Here is a 20,788-nt window from a genome sequence, read left to right as displayed (position 1 = left end):
ATCGCCAATTATGCAAATCTTGCTCTTATCCATCATGCTTAATCTCTCTCCTAATTTTTTATAAAAGTCTCCTAGGTTTTCATTCGGGGCATAAATTGCTGTTAGCAATTGCTGTAAGATTGGACTGTTGCCTCTTTTAACTTCCACCATTAATACCCTTCCCTTCGGGTCTGCATATTTTAGTTCGGCTTTTATTCCCTTCTTGATGTACAATGCTACTCCCCTTTTCTTTTTATCAGCTAGGGATGCATAAAGATTCCCCAATTTCTTATATTCCAAATATTTTTGATTTTCCTTTTTAATATGGACCTCTTGAAGGCACACTATATCCATATTTTGTTTAGCTAATTTTGTAAAAAAAAATTCCCTCTTTTTGTTATCGTTTAGGCCATTTACGTTAACCGATATCAATTTCCAATCATCCATCTCTTAATTTTTGTATACTATCCTAATACTTCTTGGCACGTGTGACTCTTTGTGGACTTTGGTCTTTCTTTGTCTCCTTACTATCCTTATCTTCGTCCTCCTTTTCCTTCGATGTCCCTTCTTTCTCTCTTATCTGCTGGGTTGCTTCTTCTTTCGATGTTTCCGCCTCTAACTCCTCTTTACTACTTTGATCCTCTTCAGATGCTCGTAATTGATCCAGGAACTCTTGAGCTGCTACTAAGCTATCTATCTTAACTTTATTCCCTTGCCACGTGATCCACATGCCTTCTGGTAAGATCCACCTGAAGAGAATATTCCTTTTGTTTAATTGAGTAGCCAAAAACCTATAATCTCTCCTTATCTCCCTTACCCTCCTTGGGATTTGTTTCAATATGATCACCTCCTTTCCCTTATACATGATTGGCTCATCTCTTGCCATACTATAGAGGATATCCCTTACCTTCTTCCTTGCAAATCTTATATGCACCTCCCTTGGCAATTTATTTCTTCGTGCATAATTTGTCTGGACCCTATACGCCTCGTCAATTTCCTTTATAATGTCCAATTTATCTTGTTGCAACACCTCAGCAATTAATTCTGCCATCACCTGGCACAGATCTTCTTCCTTATCTTCCGCAATGTTTTGGAAACGGAGGTAGAAGGAGGCTCGATCCATTTCCAATTGGGTAATTGAGTCTGCCAATTCCCTGTTCTGTTCCATCAGTTTTTGGTCAACCGTATCTAATTTTTTTTCCTGTTGTTCCATTTTAACTTCCATCTTTTTAATCTTCTGTGTATTAGTTTGTATCGATTCCTGTATGCCAATCATTTTTTGATCTAATGCCCTAATATCTGTCTTCAGTTCAGTATGGTTACTAGACATTTTTTCTTGTAACATAATCATCGTGTCCTGTATTGCTGTCAATGTTGATTGCATTGCTTGCATTGTGGGTAGCATTCCTGATTTCTCCATTTTAGAGAAACCTTCAGTCAATTTCTGTGTAGCAGGTGATGTCGTTGTGATCGTGGGATTTGAGGATGTTTTCTTTCCTGTTTTTGTCACCGTGGATGAGAAGCTCATCATCTCTTTTAATACCTCTTTCTGTTTTCTTGTTATATTTTCAATGTTTTTCCAAATTGTCATCCACCAATATTTAACTGCCTCTATCAAATGAATTTATATTATATCGTTCCCTTCCGTTCCACTATTCAATATTGTTTAGTAATACGAATCAATAATTCAAATTTTTATCTGTTGCACAAACCTATCTTGTAATAAATCACTTATTAATCAATTAATAGTTAAACTAATTTGAACTAAGATAACCCTCTCACCTGCTACCACTATTTAAGCAAATTATCTTTACCTACTCTTATTTAACACTTAAGCACTGATGACTTTCTAATATATCTTAAGCAATCTAAGTACACATATAGATAATTATGCAATCTCAATATTCAATATTTTAAGTTATAAAAAGCTAATCAAAATTAAGAATCAATAATTGAAAGAAGAAAGGAGGAGAAGAAAGGGAAAAATCCAATTATAGAATATAAAAAATTATAGCGTATATAAATTCCTTAATAAAAAAATCTAAAAAGTACTTAATAAATTTTAAATAAGTTCACAATTAATTTAGATTATCTAAAATGGAATATGTAATATATATAATATTAATATAGATATATACTTGTAGATATATAAATTTTCTAATGTTTTTTTTTTCTTTGTTGTTGTTATTTGCCCAACTCGTTGATAGATTAATTGCTCAATAACTTCTCTCAGTCATAAGAGAGCAAAGGGGAAAAGCAACCAAAAATATAAAAAATTCTTTTACAATGATGCAGCAGGCACGCTTTGCTGTATGATCTGCTTCGCGTTGCTCTTAAGTTCAATCACTCTCCATTTGCATTGTCATTCAGATTTCATCAGCCATGTTATCTTCCCCAAGTGCTCCTTCTCAGTCTCTCGGCTCAAGACAGTCTTATTATTAGTCCTGACAGCTACCGCACTTCCAAAATCCAGTTCCTTTGTTCAATTAGTCTATTCCACACTCTTAACTTTCCAGAGTTTGTTTGCTCAAAACAAAGTATCAATCCAATCCACTGAAGGCTCCGTCTCCCTTTCTAAAAGTGTCCTCAGTCTCACCAGCACGTCTGCGATTTCATCTCCCACCAATCTCCTCCAACCTCACAATCGCCGCCAATTCCTTCCAGGATCCTTCTTATCCGACGCAGCCAGCACAATCCAATTGAACTCACTCCGAGCGTGTTTAAGGGAGAGTAGTACGAATGATCATAGGCAACAACTTCACCGAAATCTTCTTGCTTCCTGTCTTTTGTTGGCTATCACAGCTTCAAGTCTGCCATTTAAAGCAGACGCGCCGCGTTAGTTTGACAGCGGTAGTCAGTCCAGCAGAGAGTGCTTGCGCCTCACTGCTCTGCCTGCTGACACCCCGCTATCGTCCGCGGAGCTCTCCGAGCTCCCACGCCTCGAAGGGACCCCAAAACGCAACAAAAAAGTGGTGCTGCAAGCAGTGATTGCTGTCACAGCGCCATATCGCTGGGATTCACCAACCGGAAGTCCTGGTCCTCGCACTTTTGACCAGTCCTCGAACTTACGACTGTCCTCACATTTTACGTTTTTGCCCTATCTTGTCACCATGGTGAAGAGAAGCAGTTGTGAAATGAGTGACATGGTTGTTAAGAAAGCTGCACAGGCATAAATGTGAGGATGGTCAAAGTGTGAGGACCGGTCAAAAGTGCGAGGCCCAGTCAGAAATGACTTTTTTCAGCCCTCTGAGTAGTCCCTATGCACATAGCCACGCCCACCCGGTCACATGATGAGCTACCCACGCCTACACAGTCACATGACCAGCTAGCCATGCCCACCCAGTCACATGATTGCCAAGCCACACCCCCAGCTAAGCCACGCCCACAGAACCTGTTGTTAAAAAAATTGAATCCCACCACTGCTTATAAGTATGCATGAATTTTAGGATCTTTGTATGTCTAAAGTCGTATTTTCAAGACACGTTATTCTTTCTACTAATTTTTCTAAGCAATTGGAATACCTGTCCAAGGTATGCTCTTCTTTTGCCAAACAATGTGGCACATCACTTTCCTAACACAGAGATACCCCTTGACATTACAGGGCAAATCTTTTCACAGCTTTTCCCAATCCTTTTTTGTCCTAAAGGGTGGAAAGTGGCAGATCAGCTGCTGCTGATGGTGGTGGTTGTTTTCAGTGGTTTTATAAAATTGTCCTTTAAACTATTTAATTATTGTGCAGAAACTATTTATCTGTTGTATTCTTAGTATTATTGCTGTCTTAAAAGGAAAGGCCGGATATAAATGTAACCCCTCCAAAAACAAAACAAAACTTTGATAGATGAATACGGTAAACATTTATTGTTGCATAGAAGTTCTGCAAGCAATGTTTGTTTCTTCCTGCACATTTGGGGATTTACTATTTTCCAAATTCTCCCAGGAGAGGAAAATGTGTTTTTGGCAATAGCTGTTTAGTAGATTTTGGCAGGTTTGTTATCTACTTCCAGCAATTATTTCTATCCCTGACATTCATGCCTTGTCTGCCTTCCTTCATTCTGACTGTTTGGCTTCATTAAATTTAAAAGTGCTGAGCTAGCCAGGGCAGAATCTTCTCATAATAATATGAATCCTTATATAGAAGTTCCATTTGAAGAAAAAAAGTGAAACAAACACTCCTGTCCTTTTGAGCTATTTCAAAATGTATGTGTCTGCTGTGTATATAGACATGTCATTTGCTGAAGATGTAAATAATTAATGGGAGAAATGTTTCCTTGAAAAGTACATAAATATATGCCAAAAAGACAGTTGCTGTAAGGTTTAAGACAAAAAATACATGTATTACACCAGGCACTAAAATGCACAACACTATCAAAAATTACTTTGTAATTTATACAATATCTGTATTAATATGTTAATAATTACTTTGTGACTGATATCTTGCAATCCAGATTATAATAATCAAGGTTAGAGCAATCTTTTTGGTTAGTGGAAGCATCTGGATTTTTGAGAACATACAGGATTGTCATATTTCCCCAAAATATAACCATGCGGCCTAGTTTTGAAAACGTTTAATAAAACAACTGTTTTCCATTGCCTCATCTGCCAGTCCACACGTAGTTTCTCCATCATCTCACCTCAGCTTTGTCTTTTATGGAGTGCTCATCCATTATTTCACTACTTTTTTTCTGTAGGATCTTTAAGATGAAACTAGAGATCCTTGGCATTGCACCATGCCCACTTCCTATTTAGTTTTCTTAAAATTATCAGATAAATAAAATCAGGAGGAAAAGCTAACCTACCAATCTAACTGTTGCGGTCCGCCAGCAGCCTGCGGAGCTGGCAGCAGAGTCGGACAATGAGGAGGCTGGGGAGGAACATGGGCCAGTCCTGGAGTCTGGGGAAGGCTCAGATGAGGGCTCTGCGTCGGAGGCAGAGATGGGGCCAGGGCCATCTGGGAGTTATGTGCGGACTCTGGAGCCTCCAGAGTCGGACATCAGAGATGCAGTGTGCGTATGCGTAGAGCTGCCAGAAGGCAAGAACAGTTAAAACAAAAGGGACGACTTGGGAGTAAGGCTTGGAGATGATTGGCCCCTCCCATAAGATATAAAAGAAGAGCAAAGGTACGTGGGCCTTTGTAGGAAGCAATGTTGTGGATGGTGTTGGTTTGTACTTTGAAGCTCCGTTTTTTACTCTATGTTTCCATGTGGCCTTGCCAAGATAATTGCCAATTAGGTCTTTGGCAGCATGTCAAAGAAGATAAAGGTGGGTGTTTACCAGCCTTATCCGAAGGACTGTGGCAGATTTCTGTTGAACTATTTATAAACTCTTGGTGATTTAGCATGTGCTGTGAACGAAAGGAATTGTTTTAATATGTGTGTAATAAAACTTTAATAAAAAGAAAAGAAAAGAAAGGAATTCATAACTATTTAAATAAAAAAAGGGGGTTTTGGGACTAATTGTGTGCTTTTTACTATATCAGGAAGCCTAGGTCAGAACACTAACTTGGGAAACTGCCCAGAGTGGACTTGTGGCAAGATGGGTAGCAAATAAAATTAATAATAATAATTTAAAAAAACAAATAGGAAAGGAAGTATCTGGAAACATACTGGTATCCAGAGGCTTCATATTTTCTATGCCTGTGAACTATTAAAAGCTCATGAAGAAAGCAACTGTTGAATTGTATTTAGGACTAATGTCATCCTATAATTACACGGAACCAGCAACATCTGCAAAGTTGGAAGGAGTGTTATGATGCTTTATCTGTCCAAGTATTAAAATGTAACTGTAAATGTTCTGTTCCTCCATTGGAACTGTACATTTTGTGTAGTCATGGAGCAAAGCATTAGCAATAAATATTTGTAGTTGCCCTATTAAATGCCAAATTAAGACTTTATAATTCTCAAAAAGTTATTTTAAGTGTTTTATTGAATGCAGACTTCTTTGTCAGTTAATATGATTGTCTCTAGTAAGGATGGTTACATTGGATTGTGGCTCTTTCTATTTATGATGGTTTTGTTGAATTATTTTAATAATAGCATATTTCAAGATCAATTAATATAATATTAGATAGAAATTATTTAGTAAATAATTTTCAACATTATGTGTTGGGTAGCAAAAGACAACTTTGACCAAATAAACAAAATTTAGTTAATGAACTCCATCTGATATAGAAGAAGCAATGTTTCCTAGTTTTTAGGGTTTTAGGTGAATGCAAAAAAGTTAATGATTAATCAATGATGATTCTATTAGATAACAATCAGAAGGGATTTTTTGCATATTTATTAATTAAATTAATTAATTAATTAATTAAATATTAATTAATTAATTAAATATTAATTAAATAAATTTATATTTCTGCCCAACTCAAACATAGTGCAGGTTGCCTTTGTTAGAGTGTTCTACTTGCTGTGACTGCGATTCAGTATACCTAGGTGGTTTCAGAAGACTCTTATTCTTTTTGTTTCAGTATCTAGGCTACTCTTCTCCTTTATTCTTTTCATCATTTTAATATTCATATTGGTAGAAATGCAAAATATTACAAATATAGGAAAGAAATAAATTTTGATTAGGGAGTTGTTAAATATGCTGGAAAGACTGTCTTCCAAATTGGCAAGGCATAGCTATATTAAAATTGCTTTGGTGGTTTTACTGTACTACAAAACCCTGAGAGTAGGAATGTACATAGGATTGAGATTCAAATTTCTGTCTTTTGCCAATGTACAAATCTTGTGCCTGTTCATTAATATTAAGGTATTAATGAAGATTAAGTGCAAATACCTGAGAGCAGATGTGAGGGAGGGCAGTGGGTATGGAAAAATAACTGGGGACTGAATTTTCTACATCATATAAAAGTTACCAGTCTGATTTTATGATAGGTACCCTCTTCAAGTTACAGTTTTCGTGACAGATGCTGAGAGTCAAATTGCATTTGCAGGGCATTGAAAGCTTAGAATTCTCCTAGAACTTATAAACAGGCTAAGCTTCCACAGTTGGAAGCTATATTTAAACCCCCAAAATCTCTGTTTCATTATTGCAAATCTTCCTCTATACTATCAGCAATTAGTGGAAAGAATAAAAAGTGGTATTCAAAATTCTACAAAAAACACCATTTGTTTAGACAAATGCATTATGTGAAATAAAAAAAAAAAGTAAGCAATTTTCAGCTCAAGATTATTGTCCTTGCAGTGACTAGTACTGAAATTAATTCACAAGTTAATTCTTTTACGATATATCAGGGAATATGAATATTTTCTTCAGCATAGTATCATTATAGTTCTAGTATTTTCATATTTTATTAACTTTAATTGGGATACCTGGGTAATAAGGGCATTATAGAAAGGAAAGGAAACAGAAGGATCAGAGATAAACAAATGGAGGAGTTGTTATCTTCTACAGATAGCAAATAGGGCTTTTCAGTGCTATGTTTGCATCTCTGTGCACATCAAAACATATTTTCTGGAACTGAATCTGAAGTGCTGTATAGCCTTCACGTTTACCTCTTTACTTCTTCTATTTCATTTTTCTCTATTTTCTCTCTTCTATTTTCCACTATGTAATTCCTAGCCTAGATGGTATACTGTATATGCATGCGTGTGCGTCTTCTCTTCCAAGGTAAGAGTGATTTTTTTTTTTTGCTTTAATTTATATGCCGCCCTTCTCCGGAGACTCAGGGTGGCTTACAATGCGTTAAGCAATAGCCTTCATACTTTTGTATATTTATACAAAGTCAGTTTATTGCCCCCACAATCTGGGTCCTCATTTCACCTACCTTTGAAAGGATGGAAGGCTGAGTCAACCTTGAGCCTGGTGAGATTTGAACTTGCAGTAATTGCAAGCAGCAGATGTTAATAACAGTGCTTTAGTCCACTGTACTACAGGCTCTTCTTAGGAACTAGACTTGCAGATTGCTATAATATATTTGCTTTTCTAAAATGCCATTGGATTATTTACTATTTTTGTTGGTAGCAGACTAAGACTGCTGGAAGCAATTCTTTTCATGAAACAGAGATTATGGAGGATCGTCAGAAATGCCGGAATGGTCCCAGGTGGTAACTGAATGAAAGGATTGCCTTTCAGCAAGAATAAGTGACAGATGGAGCAGGGTCAGCAGGTGCTGTAATATAGTCACATGGCCAAAGGAAGATGATGCTTATCTGAGACAGCCAGCTGCTCCAACTAGGAGTTAAGACACTGTAAGCATATTAAAAATGCATTTCCTTTCATGTCCCATATTTATTTTATTTAATTATCAAATTTCTATACTGCCCATCTCACCTAAGTGACTCCAGCCAGTTTATAATAAAATGATAAAAACATAATTAAAAGGAATATTAAAACAGAATTTTAAAAAGTTAAGCATTACAAAAGTTACCCCTAGGATTGCATACCACTTTTACATCCCCATGTTAGGTGCATGTGTTTACACTCTTCCCAAAAGAGGGGGGAGGGTTACCTCACCACTGGAGGCAAGATGTTCTACAGGGCAAGAGCAACAGCAGAGAAGGCTCTCTTCCTAGACCCCACCAGTGGAAATTCTATAACTGATGGGGTTTGCATCAATAACTCCCGGCTTGATTAGATGAGACAAGTTGATGATGATTCCTCATATGTTTATCTTTCAGATATTAGGCATTTGGGTTTTATAAACAAAAATGATGCGAGATCGAATTTGGGTCAGTCACCGGTACCAGAGATGTACTCTTCTGAGCTTTTGGACTCATGCTTAGAGCCCATCCAAGGAATTATCTCTACTGGAATACATGCTTTGGGCTGTTCAATGAAAAATTACTCTACAATTACATATACTCATTTGGTCACTTTCTCCATAGAAACATTAGCATTTCTTGTCTATGGAGATTCTCAGTCATCCAGGTCATGGTTGTCCCAAACGTGCTTTTTTAAGAGGCAACTGGACTTTCTGGTTTTTCTTTGAAGATGTTTCGCTTCTCATCCAAGAACCTTCTTCAGCTCTGGCTGGATGATGGGTAATGAAAGTTAACATTGAAGTTTACAGAAAACCCACACACAGAGATCAGTATTTACATTTTGATTCTCACCACCCACTGGAGCACAAAATGGGAGCCATCAGAACCCTACACCACTGAGCTGAAGGCCTGCCTACCAGCAAAGATGCAAAAGAAAAAGAACTAAAATACATCACACACAGGAAGCTCCCAGAACATGTGGTTATCCCAAGTGGGCCCTCATCAAATCTCAAAAAATATCTTACAGGAGCTCCTCCATAACAGACAACGAAGAGAACAATAAACGAAGCAACATTGTCATTCTATACATTGCAGGAATATTGGAAAAGCTCGGGAGGATCTTCAGCCAACACAATATATGTGCGCACTTCAAACCCAAGAATACACTAAGACAGAAGCTTGACAAGCCCAAAGATAAAACACCCAGACAAAAACTGAGCAACATGATATATGCAGTACAATGCAGCGAGTCATATGCAGATCTGTACATTGGGGAAACAAAACAACCACTTCATAAATGCATGACACAACATAGGAGAACAAACCCATCAGGACAAGATTCAGCAGTCCATCTGCATTTAAAAGACAAAGGCCATTCTTTTGAAGACAGCAAAGTCCACATTTTGGACAGAGAGGACAGCTGGTTTGAAAAAGGGGTCAAAATTGAACAGCCCTCTCTCAACAGAGAGGGAGGAAATCAGTGGTGGGATTCAGTCAGTTCGTACAACTTCGGGAGAACTTTTCGTTACCTTTCTGAGCAGTTTGGCAAAGTGGTTGTTGGAAGAAATCATTAGAGAAGAGAACCGGTCATTAAATTACTTGAATCCCACCACTGGAGGAAATATGACATCATCATCTATCTCCAGTCTACAACACAGTCCCTTTCAACAATTCCAAGAAGGCTCCACATCCATTTGCTCTACTCTGGTGACAACACAGATAAACCTCCAGTTGGCCTCAACTACTTTCTGAAAGAATGCAATTGACCAGCTGTCTGCAAGGAGTATAAATCCTTCCGTACCCCCCCACCATCCAGACCTCAATGCTGCCTAAACATGAAATATTTTCCCAAAAATGTTTTTCTGTTCTTTCATCCTTTAGATGCACTTTTAATAATGTGTCATTCTGGCAGGTGTTTTAATGAAAATATATTTCATTAAATATACACTGGTAAGGTCGCATATTAAGACCTACCTAGTGGCGATAAAAGCGGCGAAGTCTAATTACTTTTCCGCTCTTATTGCGTCATCAGAGAATCGTCCGGCGGCCCTGTTCAGAGTGACCCGCTCCCTGCTTCACCCGGGAGTGCGGGAGGACCCCTTGGAGGGCAGGGCTGAGGATTTCGGACGATATCTGTATGACAAAATCGCTCAGATCCGGCGGGATTTGGACTCTGATTGGGTAGATCCGGGCAGGATGGCGAGGAATAGTCTTGAGAATGTTACCTGGGAAGAGTTTGACTCTGTGACTCCGGATGACGTGGACAGGATTTTGGGGAGACTTAATGCGACCACATGTTTACTGGACCTGTGTCCCTCCTGGTTAGTACTGGCTTCCCAGGAGGTCACACGAGGCTGGCTCCAGGGAATTATCAATGCTTTGTTGAGTGAGGGTCACTTCCCCGCTGCCTTGAAAGAGGCAGTGGTGAGGCCTCTCCTCAAGAAGCCCTCCCTGGACCCAGCAGTATTGGCTAACTACCGTCCTGTCTCCAACCTTCGCTTTGTGGTGAAGGTTGTTGAGAGTGTGGTCGCACGACAGTTTCCACAATTCCTGGAGGAAACGTCCTATCTAGATCCATTCCAGTCGGGTTTCAGGCCTGGGCACAGCACGGAAACGGCATTGGTCACGTTGGTTGATGATCTCTGGAGGGCTCGGGACAGGGGTTGCTCCTCTGTTCTGGTCCTATTAGATCTCTCAGTGGCTTTTGATACCATCGACCATGGTATCATGCTGCACCGGCTGGAAGAGTTGGGGATGGGGGGCACCATGCTACGGTGATTCTCTTCCTTCCTCTCCGACCGGTCGCAGTTTGTGTTGACAGGGGGGCAGAGGTCGACCTCGAGGCCTCTCATCTGTGGAGTGCCGCAAGGGTCGGTCCTCTCGCCCCTTCTGTTCAACATTTATGTGAAGCCACTGGGCGAGATCATCCGTGGCTTTGGGGTGAGATACCACCAGTACGCTGATGACACCCAGCTGTACATCTCCACCCCAGGCCACCCCAGCGATGCCCTTGAAGTGATGGCCCAGTGCCTGGAGGCTGTATGGATCTGGATGGGGAGGAACAGGCTCAAGCTCAACCCTTCCAAGACCGAGTGGCTGTGGTTCCCGGCATCCCAATAAAGTCAGCTGACTCCATCGCTGACTATCGGGGGCGAGTCTTTGGCCCCCGTGGAGAGGGCGCGCAATCTGGGTGTCCTCCTGGATACACAGCTGTCCTTGGAGGAACATCTGACGGCTGTTGCCAGGGGGACCTTTTGTCAGGTTCGCCTGATTCGCCAGTTGCGCCCCTTTCTTGATCGGGATTCCGTGTGCACAGTCACTCATGCCCTCGTCACCTCTCGCCTGGACTACTGCAACGCTCTCTACATGGGGCTCCCCTTGAGGAGCACCCGGAGGCTCCAACTGGTCCAGAATGCGGCCCCACGGGTAATTACAGGAACTGCATGGTGCTCCTGCATAACACCGCTCCTGCGCGAGCTGCACTGGCTCCCAGTGGTCTTCCGGGTGCGCTTCAAGGTGTTGGTTACCACCTTTAAAGCGCTCCATGGCATAGGACCTAGTTATCTTCGAGACCGCCTTCTGCCACCGACGACCTCCCATCGACCCGTATGCTCCCACAGAGAGGGCCTCCTCGGGGTGCCATCATTCAAGCAATGCAGGCTGGTGACCCCCAGGGGGAGGGCCTTCTCTGTGGGGGCTCCCACCCTCTGGAATCAACTGCCCCCAGAGATAAGGAGAATCCAAGACCTTCGTGCCTTCCGCCGTTCCCTTAAAACTTTCCTTTTTCAACAAGCCGGGCTGGCCTAACAAATCCTTTTAAATGATTTTAAATGATTTTAAATTTGTTTGTCTTTTTAAATTGTGGGCCAAATTGAGATATTTCCTTTTAATCTGTTCTTAATCTATGTATTATGTACTATGTATTTATGTGTTTTTACTTGGCTGTACACCGCCCTGAGTCCCTAGGGAGAAGGGCGGTATATAAATCTGAAGTAAAATAAATAAAAAAAGTAAATATTATTTATTTCTAATTTATTTATTACAGTATGTGAACACCACTTACACAAGTGACTAGGTGACTCAACCATAAAAAAAAACCCTAATTCAATAATTATCAATTATGCAATAATCCATTTGAACAGTGAAGGTGAATTACTGTATGAGTTACTGTAGGTGATTACTGTAGCAACCCTATCACATTATACTAGTGTAGAAAGTCAGCACCCCTCCCCACAGAAGAATGAAATATTTTGAGAAATATTAAAAAGATAGAATATTACATTTCCCTAAAGGAGAAATGGAGAAACATGTTCTTGGAGACAGAAAGCAGCCACCAAGTCTTTCTTAATAGCCCCCAGGAGATATTTTGTGCCCATTAAGAAAGATTGGGCCAGCCTATTCAGAAACCAGCCCCAGTTTCCCTGCCTCAAGCAAAAACAGAGGCTATCTTTTAGAAATGCAGATTTGGTAATCCATTCAGAAAGATTGGGTCAAGACAGAAACTCAGATAAACAACAAACAAAAGGTTGACAAAATTAGCTCAGACAAACACCTAGGATTTCCATTTTCTCTTTTGCATATAGAGCCAGCTATGACCCCTACATAACACCTACATGACCCCATAGGAATCTAACAACAGCCAATAAAATAGTAAAGGACATGTTCTTGCACAGGAACAGGAAGCTCAAATACAAAACCCAAATAAGGTATAAAAACCACCCACTCTCAACTCCAGAACCCAGAACAACAAACCCATGTGGTTCTGCTTCATCATTAAACCATCTTTCCAATCAGCCTCCATGTTTCCAGTGTCTTTTTCCCAGCTTGGAACTGAACCAGAGGGATATTTCTTCCCACACTAGGGGGAAGAAAGCACCAGAGGTGGTATTCAGCTGGTTCGGACTGGCAAACCAGTAGCAGAAATCATGGGTGAGTGGGCTTGCCCCGGCTCTATGCCATCCTATTTAGGCACGTTTTTGAGGCCGGGCACATGCACTAAAGGCACACGCATGAGCAAAATGCATGTGCAGAAAGGCAGGCGCATGTGCAGGAGGCAGGCGCGTGCATGAAGCGAGCGTGCACACGCGGGGCGAACTGGTAGTAACATAATGTGAAACCCACCGCTGTCAAGCACCTTTAATGAACTCCTGGAAGACTTTATCCTCAGAGTGAAAATGAGATTCAGGAATCAAAAAGATCAGAGCCAACATAGAAATTCTACTCCACTTCCTTAAAATACAGAGCACCCAGTATTAAATTCTCATATATAGAAGATGAGACACCATCAAGCTCATGAAAAATGCAGATATTTGGGTTCACATATCTTAAGACAAAATATTTACCTAAACATTTTCAGTTTACATCATACCAGATCTGTAATGATGTCATTATGTTAGCTTTGAACCTTGCTCGGTGTTGTGAAATCATCACTAGGTTTCTGTTGTATTGACCCACAGATTGAATTTAACATTTGGATTCTTACTATTTCTTACTATTTTGCTTCTGCTTGATCTTTTGCCTCCCATTGAACTTTATGGACCTTTATAATTTAGAATTTATGTGTCTTTCCACATTCCGTGTTAGCTATCAGTTGTATTATCTATGGCTGGAGATTTCTTCACATTATAGCAAAAATGCCTTGTCCTTGGGTGCTGGCTAAGAGCTATAATCACACACAATAATTGGAACCAAGAACATGCATCTGCTGAAATTTGATGAGAGAAATAGATTGCTGTCAAAAAGAGCCACTGACTTCAGGCAATTAACTCTGCAAACTGTTACCATAAGCACAGGAACTATAAAGCACTGACACAAAAAATAAGCAAGAGAATAATTAATTAAGGTAATATTATCTACCTTTGTATTAACTGCAGAATTGCAAACTGCCAGATCTGTAAACTACCAGAGAATCTGTAGGAAAATGGCAAATAAAGTCAACAGAGATATGGGAAAGTGACCCCTGAAGTGTCTGCATCCATTTTGAGGTAAGATACAATTCCCCTAAGGGCTTGGCACCTTTGGATAAACTGATACCAAGAAAAAGTCTTTGTGCATAGGAAAGAGGAAAATGGAAGTTTTTTCAGACATGGTAGGAGAAAAAGAATATATCATATGTTCTTGGAAGCTGGAACCTTTTTTGGGGAAAAATCATAATTCAACTATTGTTGGAGTGCCATTACACACGTTATTATACAAAAATTATGGCAAATTTTGCTTCTGCTCCTGCACGGGCATCACATCCGTCCCCTGTGATCATAAGCCATCATTCTCCTTGGACAGCAGAGATAGTTTATTTCAGGGAGGCAGGGAGAAGTCAGCTGTGGCACAACTGAAAGCACATACCATAGTTTCTGATACAATAGTGGAAGTCCATGAGGCTTGTGGTTGATCCATTTTTCCATTTATTCTTTTGAACCTTTGCCCTTTTCTGCCCTTTGCTATCTGACCTTGGAGCTTTCCCCAAGGCAGTATATCTATGATTGCTATCTTACAGTTTGAAAAGGCCATTTGGCCATCACATTAAACCCCTGTTTATTGCTGGCCAACTCTTTTCTCTTAATCCTAGTCAGTTTCACAATCCCTATGAACAGTCCAAATTGATTTATTCTGAAGAAATAAAACTCCTATCTATTTTCCAGCCTTCAGGCATAATTCTCTTTCCTAGTCCACTTCTCAACTTTATGCTGGAATTTACAACCATGGTCTGGCTGCATAACTACAGTGTGATGTTGTAATCATGGTTTACAGTAGTATTTAAAACATGGGAAGAATTAGCCTTAATTTTTGGGGAGACAAAATGCACAGGATATTGACAACATAGGGAATGATTATAGCTTTCAGGGCAGGGCAACCATGAATGATTTTTACATTTGCTTGTAAATTGGCTAGAGAGAAAACATTGAAGAACTCATGATGCTTCCTGCCTTTTGTCTGTGTTCCACTGTGAGAAGTGGTGAAGATAATGGCCAAGCAGACTTGGAAATGAAAAGTCTGGAAAAGAAATGATAGGAAAATGCCTCGATGATTCATACTAATGGAATTAATTAAGAGATTTAAGAGACATGTGCTTAATAATAAAAAGGGACTGTATAAATCATTCATTACTGATAAACAGGTGATTTTCTCATTATTCCCAATAGTAATAACACAGGGGGGAAGATAGCTTTAGAGCAAAGAAGAGATAAACCAGGCATTTTAAAGCCTCTCTAAACTCAATGCCAATAGTCTTAATGGCTAGGCTTATAAAGGCTGAAGTCCAAAATATCTTGAGGATGCAGATTACAAAAGGCTGAATTAGGGAACAGCTGCTAAACTGAAGGTGAAAGCTTCAAAGTTCATCTCATTAATTGCTGTTGTAAACTCATCACTTGAAATTTAAAGGCTACAAATAATGTTTCTCATGAGGACATATATGTAGAGGAACTTGCAGACATCAAGCTGGTTTGCCACTTGCAGTGTTTCATATTTATCTTGAATAAGCTAATAACAGTTTATTACAAACTAAAGTAAATTATAATCATACAGAAAAGTCCATTTTAGTGAAACACACCCAATTTCATATGCTTTCTGTAAGATTTTGAACTTTTAGACACTTTATTAGATTATAATCATAATGACTGTACAGAATCTTTCTACTTGTGTGCTGTTTAAACAATGAAGCAAGATTTTATTCCCAATAGAATTAATCCTTAAAACTAAATAACCACTTATTCTAAATTTAAGCATACATCTTAAAATATACAATCTAAATATCCAATAATAGCAATAGACTTATATAGTGCTTCACAGTGCTCTATACCCCTAAGTGGTTTACAGAGTCAACATATTGCCCCCAACAACCTGGGTCCTCATTTTACTGACCTTGGAAAGATAGAAAGCTGAATCAATCTTGAACTGGGATCAAACTGCTGGAAGTTGGCAGAATTAGCCTCCAATACTGCATTCTAACCACTGCATCACTAAGGCTTTTAATACAAAAATAATACACAATATTTCTATATTGAATAACTAGATTTTATTTTTTTAATAGAAAACTATAAGTGGAGGATATTTTAAAGATATTTTTTTCATATTTTCAGGCAAGCCCTAAGCCTTTTTTTTGCTATCGTAATTGTTCATTCTCCCCCTTTCTGAACTCACATTACATCTGATCTACCTTTAGTTGAATAATCAGCTCATCCTTTAGTAACTGAAATATAGGACTATTTTCCCCATTTTGGGAAATATGACAAACAACAAATGAAAGTTTTGCAGAGGAAGTTATAATATTACTCCTACAGATTTCAGGAAACAGAACTTTTCTGATTCAGTGTATGAGCCATACTAACCAGTGGTATTAACTGCTGTAGGTAAGTTTATGGAGGAGGATGATATACTGATTAGTTATCTATTAAGACTGTCAGTTTGTTAGTCCTTGAAAAGCACTACAATATTTTGCATTCTTGTCAAGCCTCTTAATACCTCATAACACTAATGTTGTGATTAGTCATCTTTTCTAGACAGAATTATCTTCCTCCCACCCAACATTCATTATATCAAGCAAAACCTTTTAAAATATTTACAGTTCAGAATACTTGACTAGAACTAAATTCAGTTTGTTAAAGTTGGTATGGTGATGTTTTAAATTGTCTACTTTACTAAAAGGGGTTAGTGTCATTGACGCAGAGAACACAAGTGTGAGCAAGCCCCAGGAGATAGTGGAGGACAGGGACTCTAGCGTGCTGTGGTTCATAGGGGTCACAAAAAGTCAGACACAACTTAGTGCCTGAACAGCAACAAATTGTATTTTAGTGACTTACACATAGAAATAAAACAGAGTCAAAAATCCTGCCCATTATGGATTTTTTCCTAAGGTTTGAATCCTGGGCCTCTTCTTCCTACCTTTTTGAGTCAGTGACTATTTGGCTGTTCATTTCCCTGCCTTGAAGATTTATATCATCTATATTTGCAAAATGGCACAAGTCACAGATTACCACCTCACATTTCTATCAGTTGCAATAAAGTTTTTTGGAAGTAGCAGTTGGCTGACTTGTGTGGTTTCAGAAAGAAAGTTTGCTAAGAAATAGTAAACCACTTTTTAATTTCTGAAGCCATACAAGTCTGCGAACTGTTACTGCCTGTTGGACAGCAAATCATGGCTGATCAAAAAAATAAGTAAATCAGATCTAGTTAATGCTTGGAAGGGAGACCAAGAAATATTAGAGATATACACTACTGGAAAGTTGTAAAGAGGTCCTGGAAGATGGCAGGGTCAAACCATTTCTTTATTGTTCTAAAAACAGAAGACCCACACAGGTGCGTCTGAGATCACTGAGAATAAAACCCAAATTGAATGACATTTTATTGCCTTCTGTTATGGTTGCCATGTCATGCAAAAGGTACCATTTCTTAAAATATTATCTCTGCAACACACACATATACAGGTAGTCCTTGATTACAATCATTTGTTTAGTGACTATTCAAAGTTATAATGGTGCTGAAAAAAGTGATTTATGGCCATTTTTCACACTTACAACCATTGCAAGCATCCCTATAGTCATGTGAACCAAATTCAACGCTTGGCAACTGGCATGTATTTATGACAATTACAATTTCTCATGGTCATGTGATCATCTTTTACAAACTTCTGAAAAGCAAAGTTGATGGCGAAGCAGATTTACTTAACAACCATGTTACTAATTTAACAACTGCAGTGATTCACTTAACAACTGTGACAAGAAAGATTGTAAAATGGGCAAAAGTCATTTAACAATTGTCTTGTTTACAATGGAAATTTTTGGCTCAATTGAGGTCATAAATTGATGACTCCCTATTGCAGGAAGTTAGCATTCACCCCTCTCCTAGAAGAATGAAATATTTTAGGAAATATTAAAAAGGCAGAATATTATATTTCCCTGGATGAGAAATGGAGAAACATGTTTTAAAGACAAAGCAGCTTTCTGCCTCCTCCTACCTTTGTCAATGGACCATCATCTGCAGTACAATAGGACCCATCTAGCAACAGAAACTCACCACATGGCACCTGGGAAGATTACATCAGCCAGCAAGGCTAGCTAAGAACCCCCACCCCATGGGAGTCTGACAACCAATCAGCATACTCTTCCTGTGCCCCAGGAAGTTCAAAACCCAGAGAGGGCATAAAACCCAGGGACTCGCAGCATCTCGCCCCTTTTTCTGTTCAGGAACTCAAACCATGTGATCCTGTCCATCATTAAACCATCTTTTCAAGCAGTCTCCATGTTTCCAGTGTCTTTTTCCCCACTTGGAGCTGAACCCAGAAGGATATTTATTCCAACACTGTAATGTGTATCTTGCAGTCCAATTTCTTCTTCCATTGATAGTCTATAGATAGAAAACACATTGCTAACTCTGTAATGGCAGGAAAAAAGATGTAAACCAGCTTGACTATTTTTAACCTCAATGTAATGAACTTCAGCACTATTGAGAAGACATCAGATCACATATTCTCTAGTTTAATATTTGACAGCAAGCTACCACAACAAATTGTTTCCATAGGATCTCTCCTCCCGTTGATCAAATACTATATCAATGGCTTTAGTACTGCTATGTATACAAGTGCAAATTCTATATTAAAATAAATGTTTCCAGGCATCTCAGTATGCTGTTAGTTATTACAAACCAGATACCACAGTGTTCACATATTGGTTTTATTCCTCTGGCTAAGAGCAATTAAATATCTAAAGCTTTTGCACATTGATTATGGAAAACATACTTCTTCCTTGAGTTTTGTTCTATCTGAGAAATTAAAGTCTAAATCTATTAAAACCTCTGAAACCTACAGTATTTATGTTGTCAGTATTAACACTTGCAATACAATTTCTTGTTATAGAAAAAATGTAAACCTTTAAAAATATTATGGATTTCATACATTAGACTTTATTTACCGAAGGCTACAGGAAACAAAGTAAATAGTTCGCTGAGGTGTGTTTCAGAATAAATATCTTGAATGGATAATTAGGCTGCATTTCGGTAAATTCAATTATTTTGTAGTACCTTGGGTTGAAATTTCTGTTTGGGATTTCTGTTTGCAGATCTTTGCAGAGACAAGAATTTGAGTTATCTTTAAAGTCAAAAGCTGAGTTGCACTAGGTAACAACATCCCTTGTATTCTCAAGGAGCTGGGATGGTCTGACATTAGGCAATAAAACACGAGAATGCCGGATCTCTGTCATCTCGCCTCAAGGGTTTTTGCATTGCATTCAAATATATCACCCCACTTCAGCCCATATGATGCTTCTATTAAGTCTCTGACAAACGCAGCTAAGTATCCTTAAGCTAAGTGCTTTTCAAGGAGCATTAAACAGTTGCATGGAAACGAAATCCCGCTTAGGTCACCTGCTGGGGCAGGATAAGACCGCCAGTCGAGCCAGTTCAACAAGAAAAGAGGAAGCGAGCGAGAAGCCGCGCCAGCCGCGCACACAGGTGGCCGAGAGTAGCCCCGAAACCGCCTCCCCTCGGCCGCTTGGGGAGGGGTAAACGGTGCCGCCTCCGACAGGGCGGGCCCGCTGGCACGTAGACTGGAGGGCGAAGTGGCCGCAGGGCGTCGCGAGAGGAACCACCGCCGCCTCCGAGCCCCGGACCGGCGGATCCCCATGCGGCGGCGGGGACGCCTCCGGGCTCCGGCAGAAACGGCGACGGCGGGCGCCCATGACTTGGACTAGCAGCATGAGTAGTGGCTACAGCAGCTGGGAAGAATCGGAGTCCGAGGAGTTTTTCTTCACAGCTCGCACCTCTTTCTTCAGGAAACCCTTCGGCCAAGCCAAGCCAAGCCTGCAAGTAAGCGACTGTCGGCCTCCCTCGAGGTAGCTCCCACGGGGTGCCAGTTGAGCGGGAATCTTCGGGCCGAGTCCCAGGCCAAGCGCCCTTCCCTGGTCTGCCCCGTTGCAGGCCGCGCCTTCCTCGGCAGTCCCGCGTGCTCTTTCCAGCTCCGGGGCTAGCACTTCTCCAGAGCTCGCTCTGGGATGCTCCCACCGTTCCCTTCCTCCCTTTATAAATTCTACCAAGGATCCGTGTGAACCGGGAGTCTCGGGGAAAACGTAGTGAGACACCCGTTTTTTGGGTTTTTTTTTTTTTTTTTTTTTTGCTATTGCAAGATAGCTCCAGTCTCGCTCCCTCTGTAGCTCAGCCGTTGAAACGGTTCAAAAACGAGATTGATCTGGCTCTCCAGGCTTGCCAAAAATAGTTTTTAGCGGATCCACTTCCTTGTGAGGCTTCTCGGAACTAGTCCCGGACAAACATTCTGCCCGCCGGGTGTCAAAAGGCGGTCCTCTGAATTCGGCTACTCCTATGGAACCGCGTGGTCTTGTAGCCGTGACCCTCGTGTACAGTAGTTTCAGCGTTTGTTGTTATTGTTGTTTAAAAAAGCGGGTACTGTATGCTCCCCAGGGTCACTGGGTTGCTATACAGATACGGTAAATACAAGTTTATAAAGACGTGTAGTAACAGAAGTAAGTTAAGCCGTTTATGTTAACTTGTCCGCCATGTATTTCGATATCCTTTCGATATGAGAAAAGCATAGTCCATAAGAAAGGAATTGAAAAAAACATGGTTGTGCCGCTTATGCAAATCTCTGCTATTTGGAATATTGT

General features: G+C 40.0%; 1 protein-coding gene and 1 long non-coding RNA gene across 3 annotated transcripts in view; both read left to right on the top strand.

The window, feature by feature from the left end:
• Positions 1–20,788, top strand: part of RASSF3 (Ras association domain family member 3) — a 120,154-nt gene that overhangs the window by 35,130 nt on the left and 64,236 nt on the right. Inside the window, exon 1 of one of the 2 annotated variants that reach the window (XM_034403103.3) lies at positions 19,453–19,976. The exons of the other annotated variant lie outside the window; for it this stretch is intronic. Within the exon in view, the coding sequence (XP_034258994.2) occupies positions 19,848–19,976 (129 nt within the window). The 5' untranslated portion in view covers positions 19,453–19,847. Of the gene's footprint in view, positions 1–19,452; positions 19,977–20,788 lie in introns of those variants that run through there. 2 annotated transcript variants of the gene reach the window in all.
• LOC148112838 (uncharacterized) lies at positions 14,058–15,291 on the top strand. The gene is made up of 2 exons (XR_015728745.1): positions 14,058–14,164; positions 15,069–15,291. It is a non-coding gene; the product is annotated as an uncharacterized LOC148112838 (long non-coding RNA).

Source organism: Pantherophis guttatus, chromosome 7 (genome assembly GCF_059756535.1).
Source record: "Pantherophis guttatus breed Tessera chromosome 7, ASM5975653v1, whole genome shotgun sequence".
In the NCBI taxonomy this organism is placed as follows: domain Eukaryota; kingdom Metazoa; phylum Chordata; class Lepidosauria; order Squamata; family Colubridae; genus Pantherophis; species Pantherophis guttatus.
The sequence above is the reverse complement of the archived record's forward strand: the minus strand, read 5'-3'. Positions and strand labels throughout refer to the sequence as shown.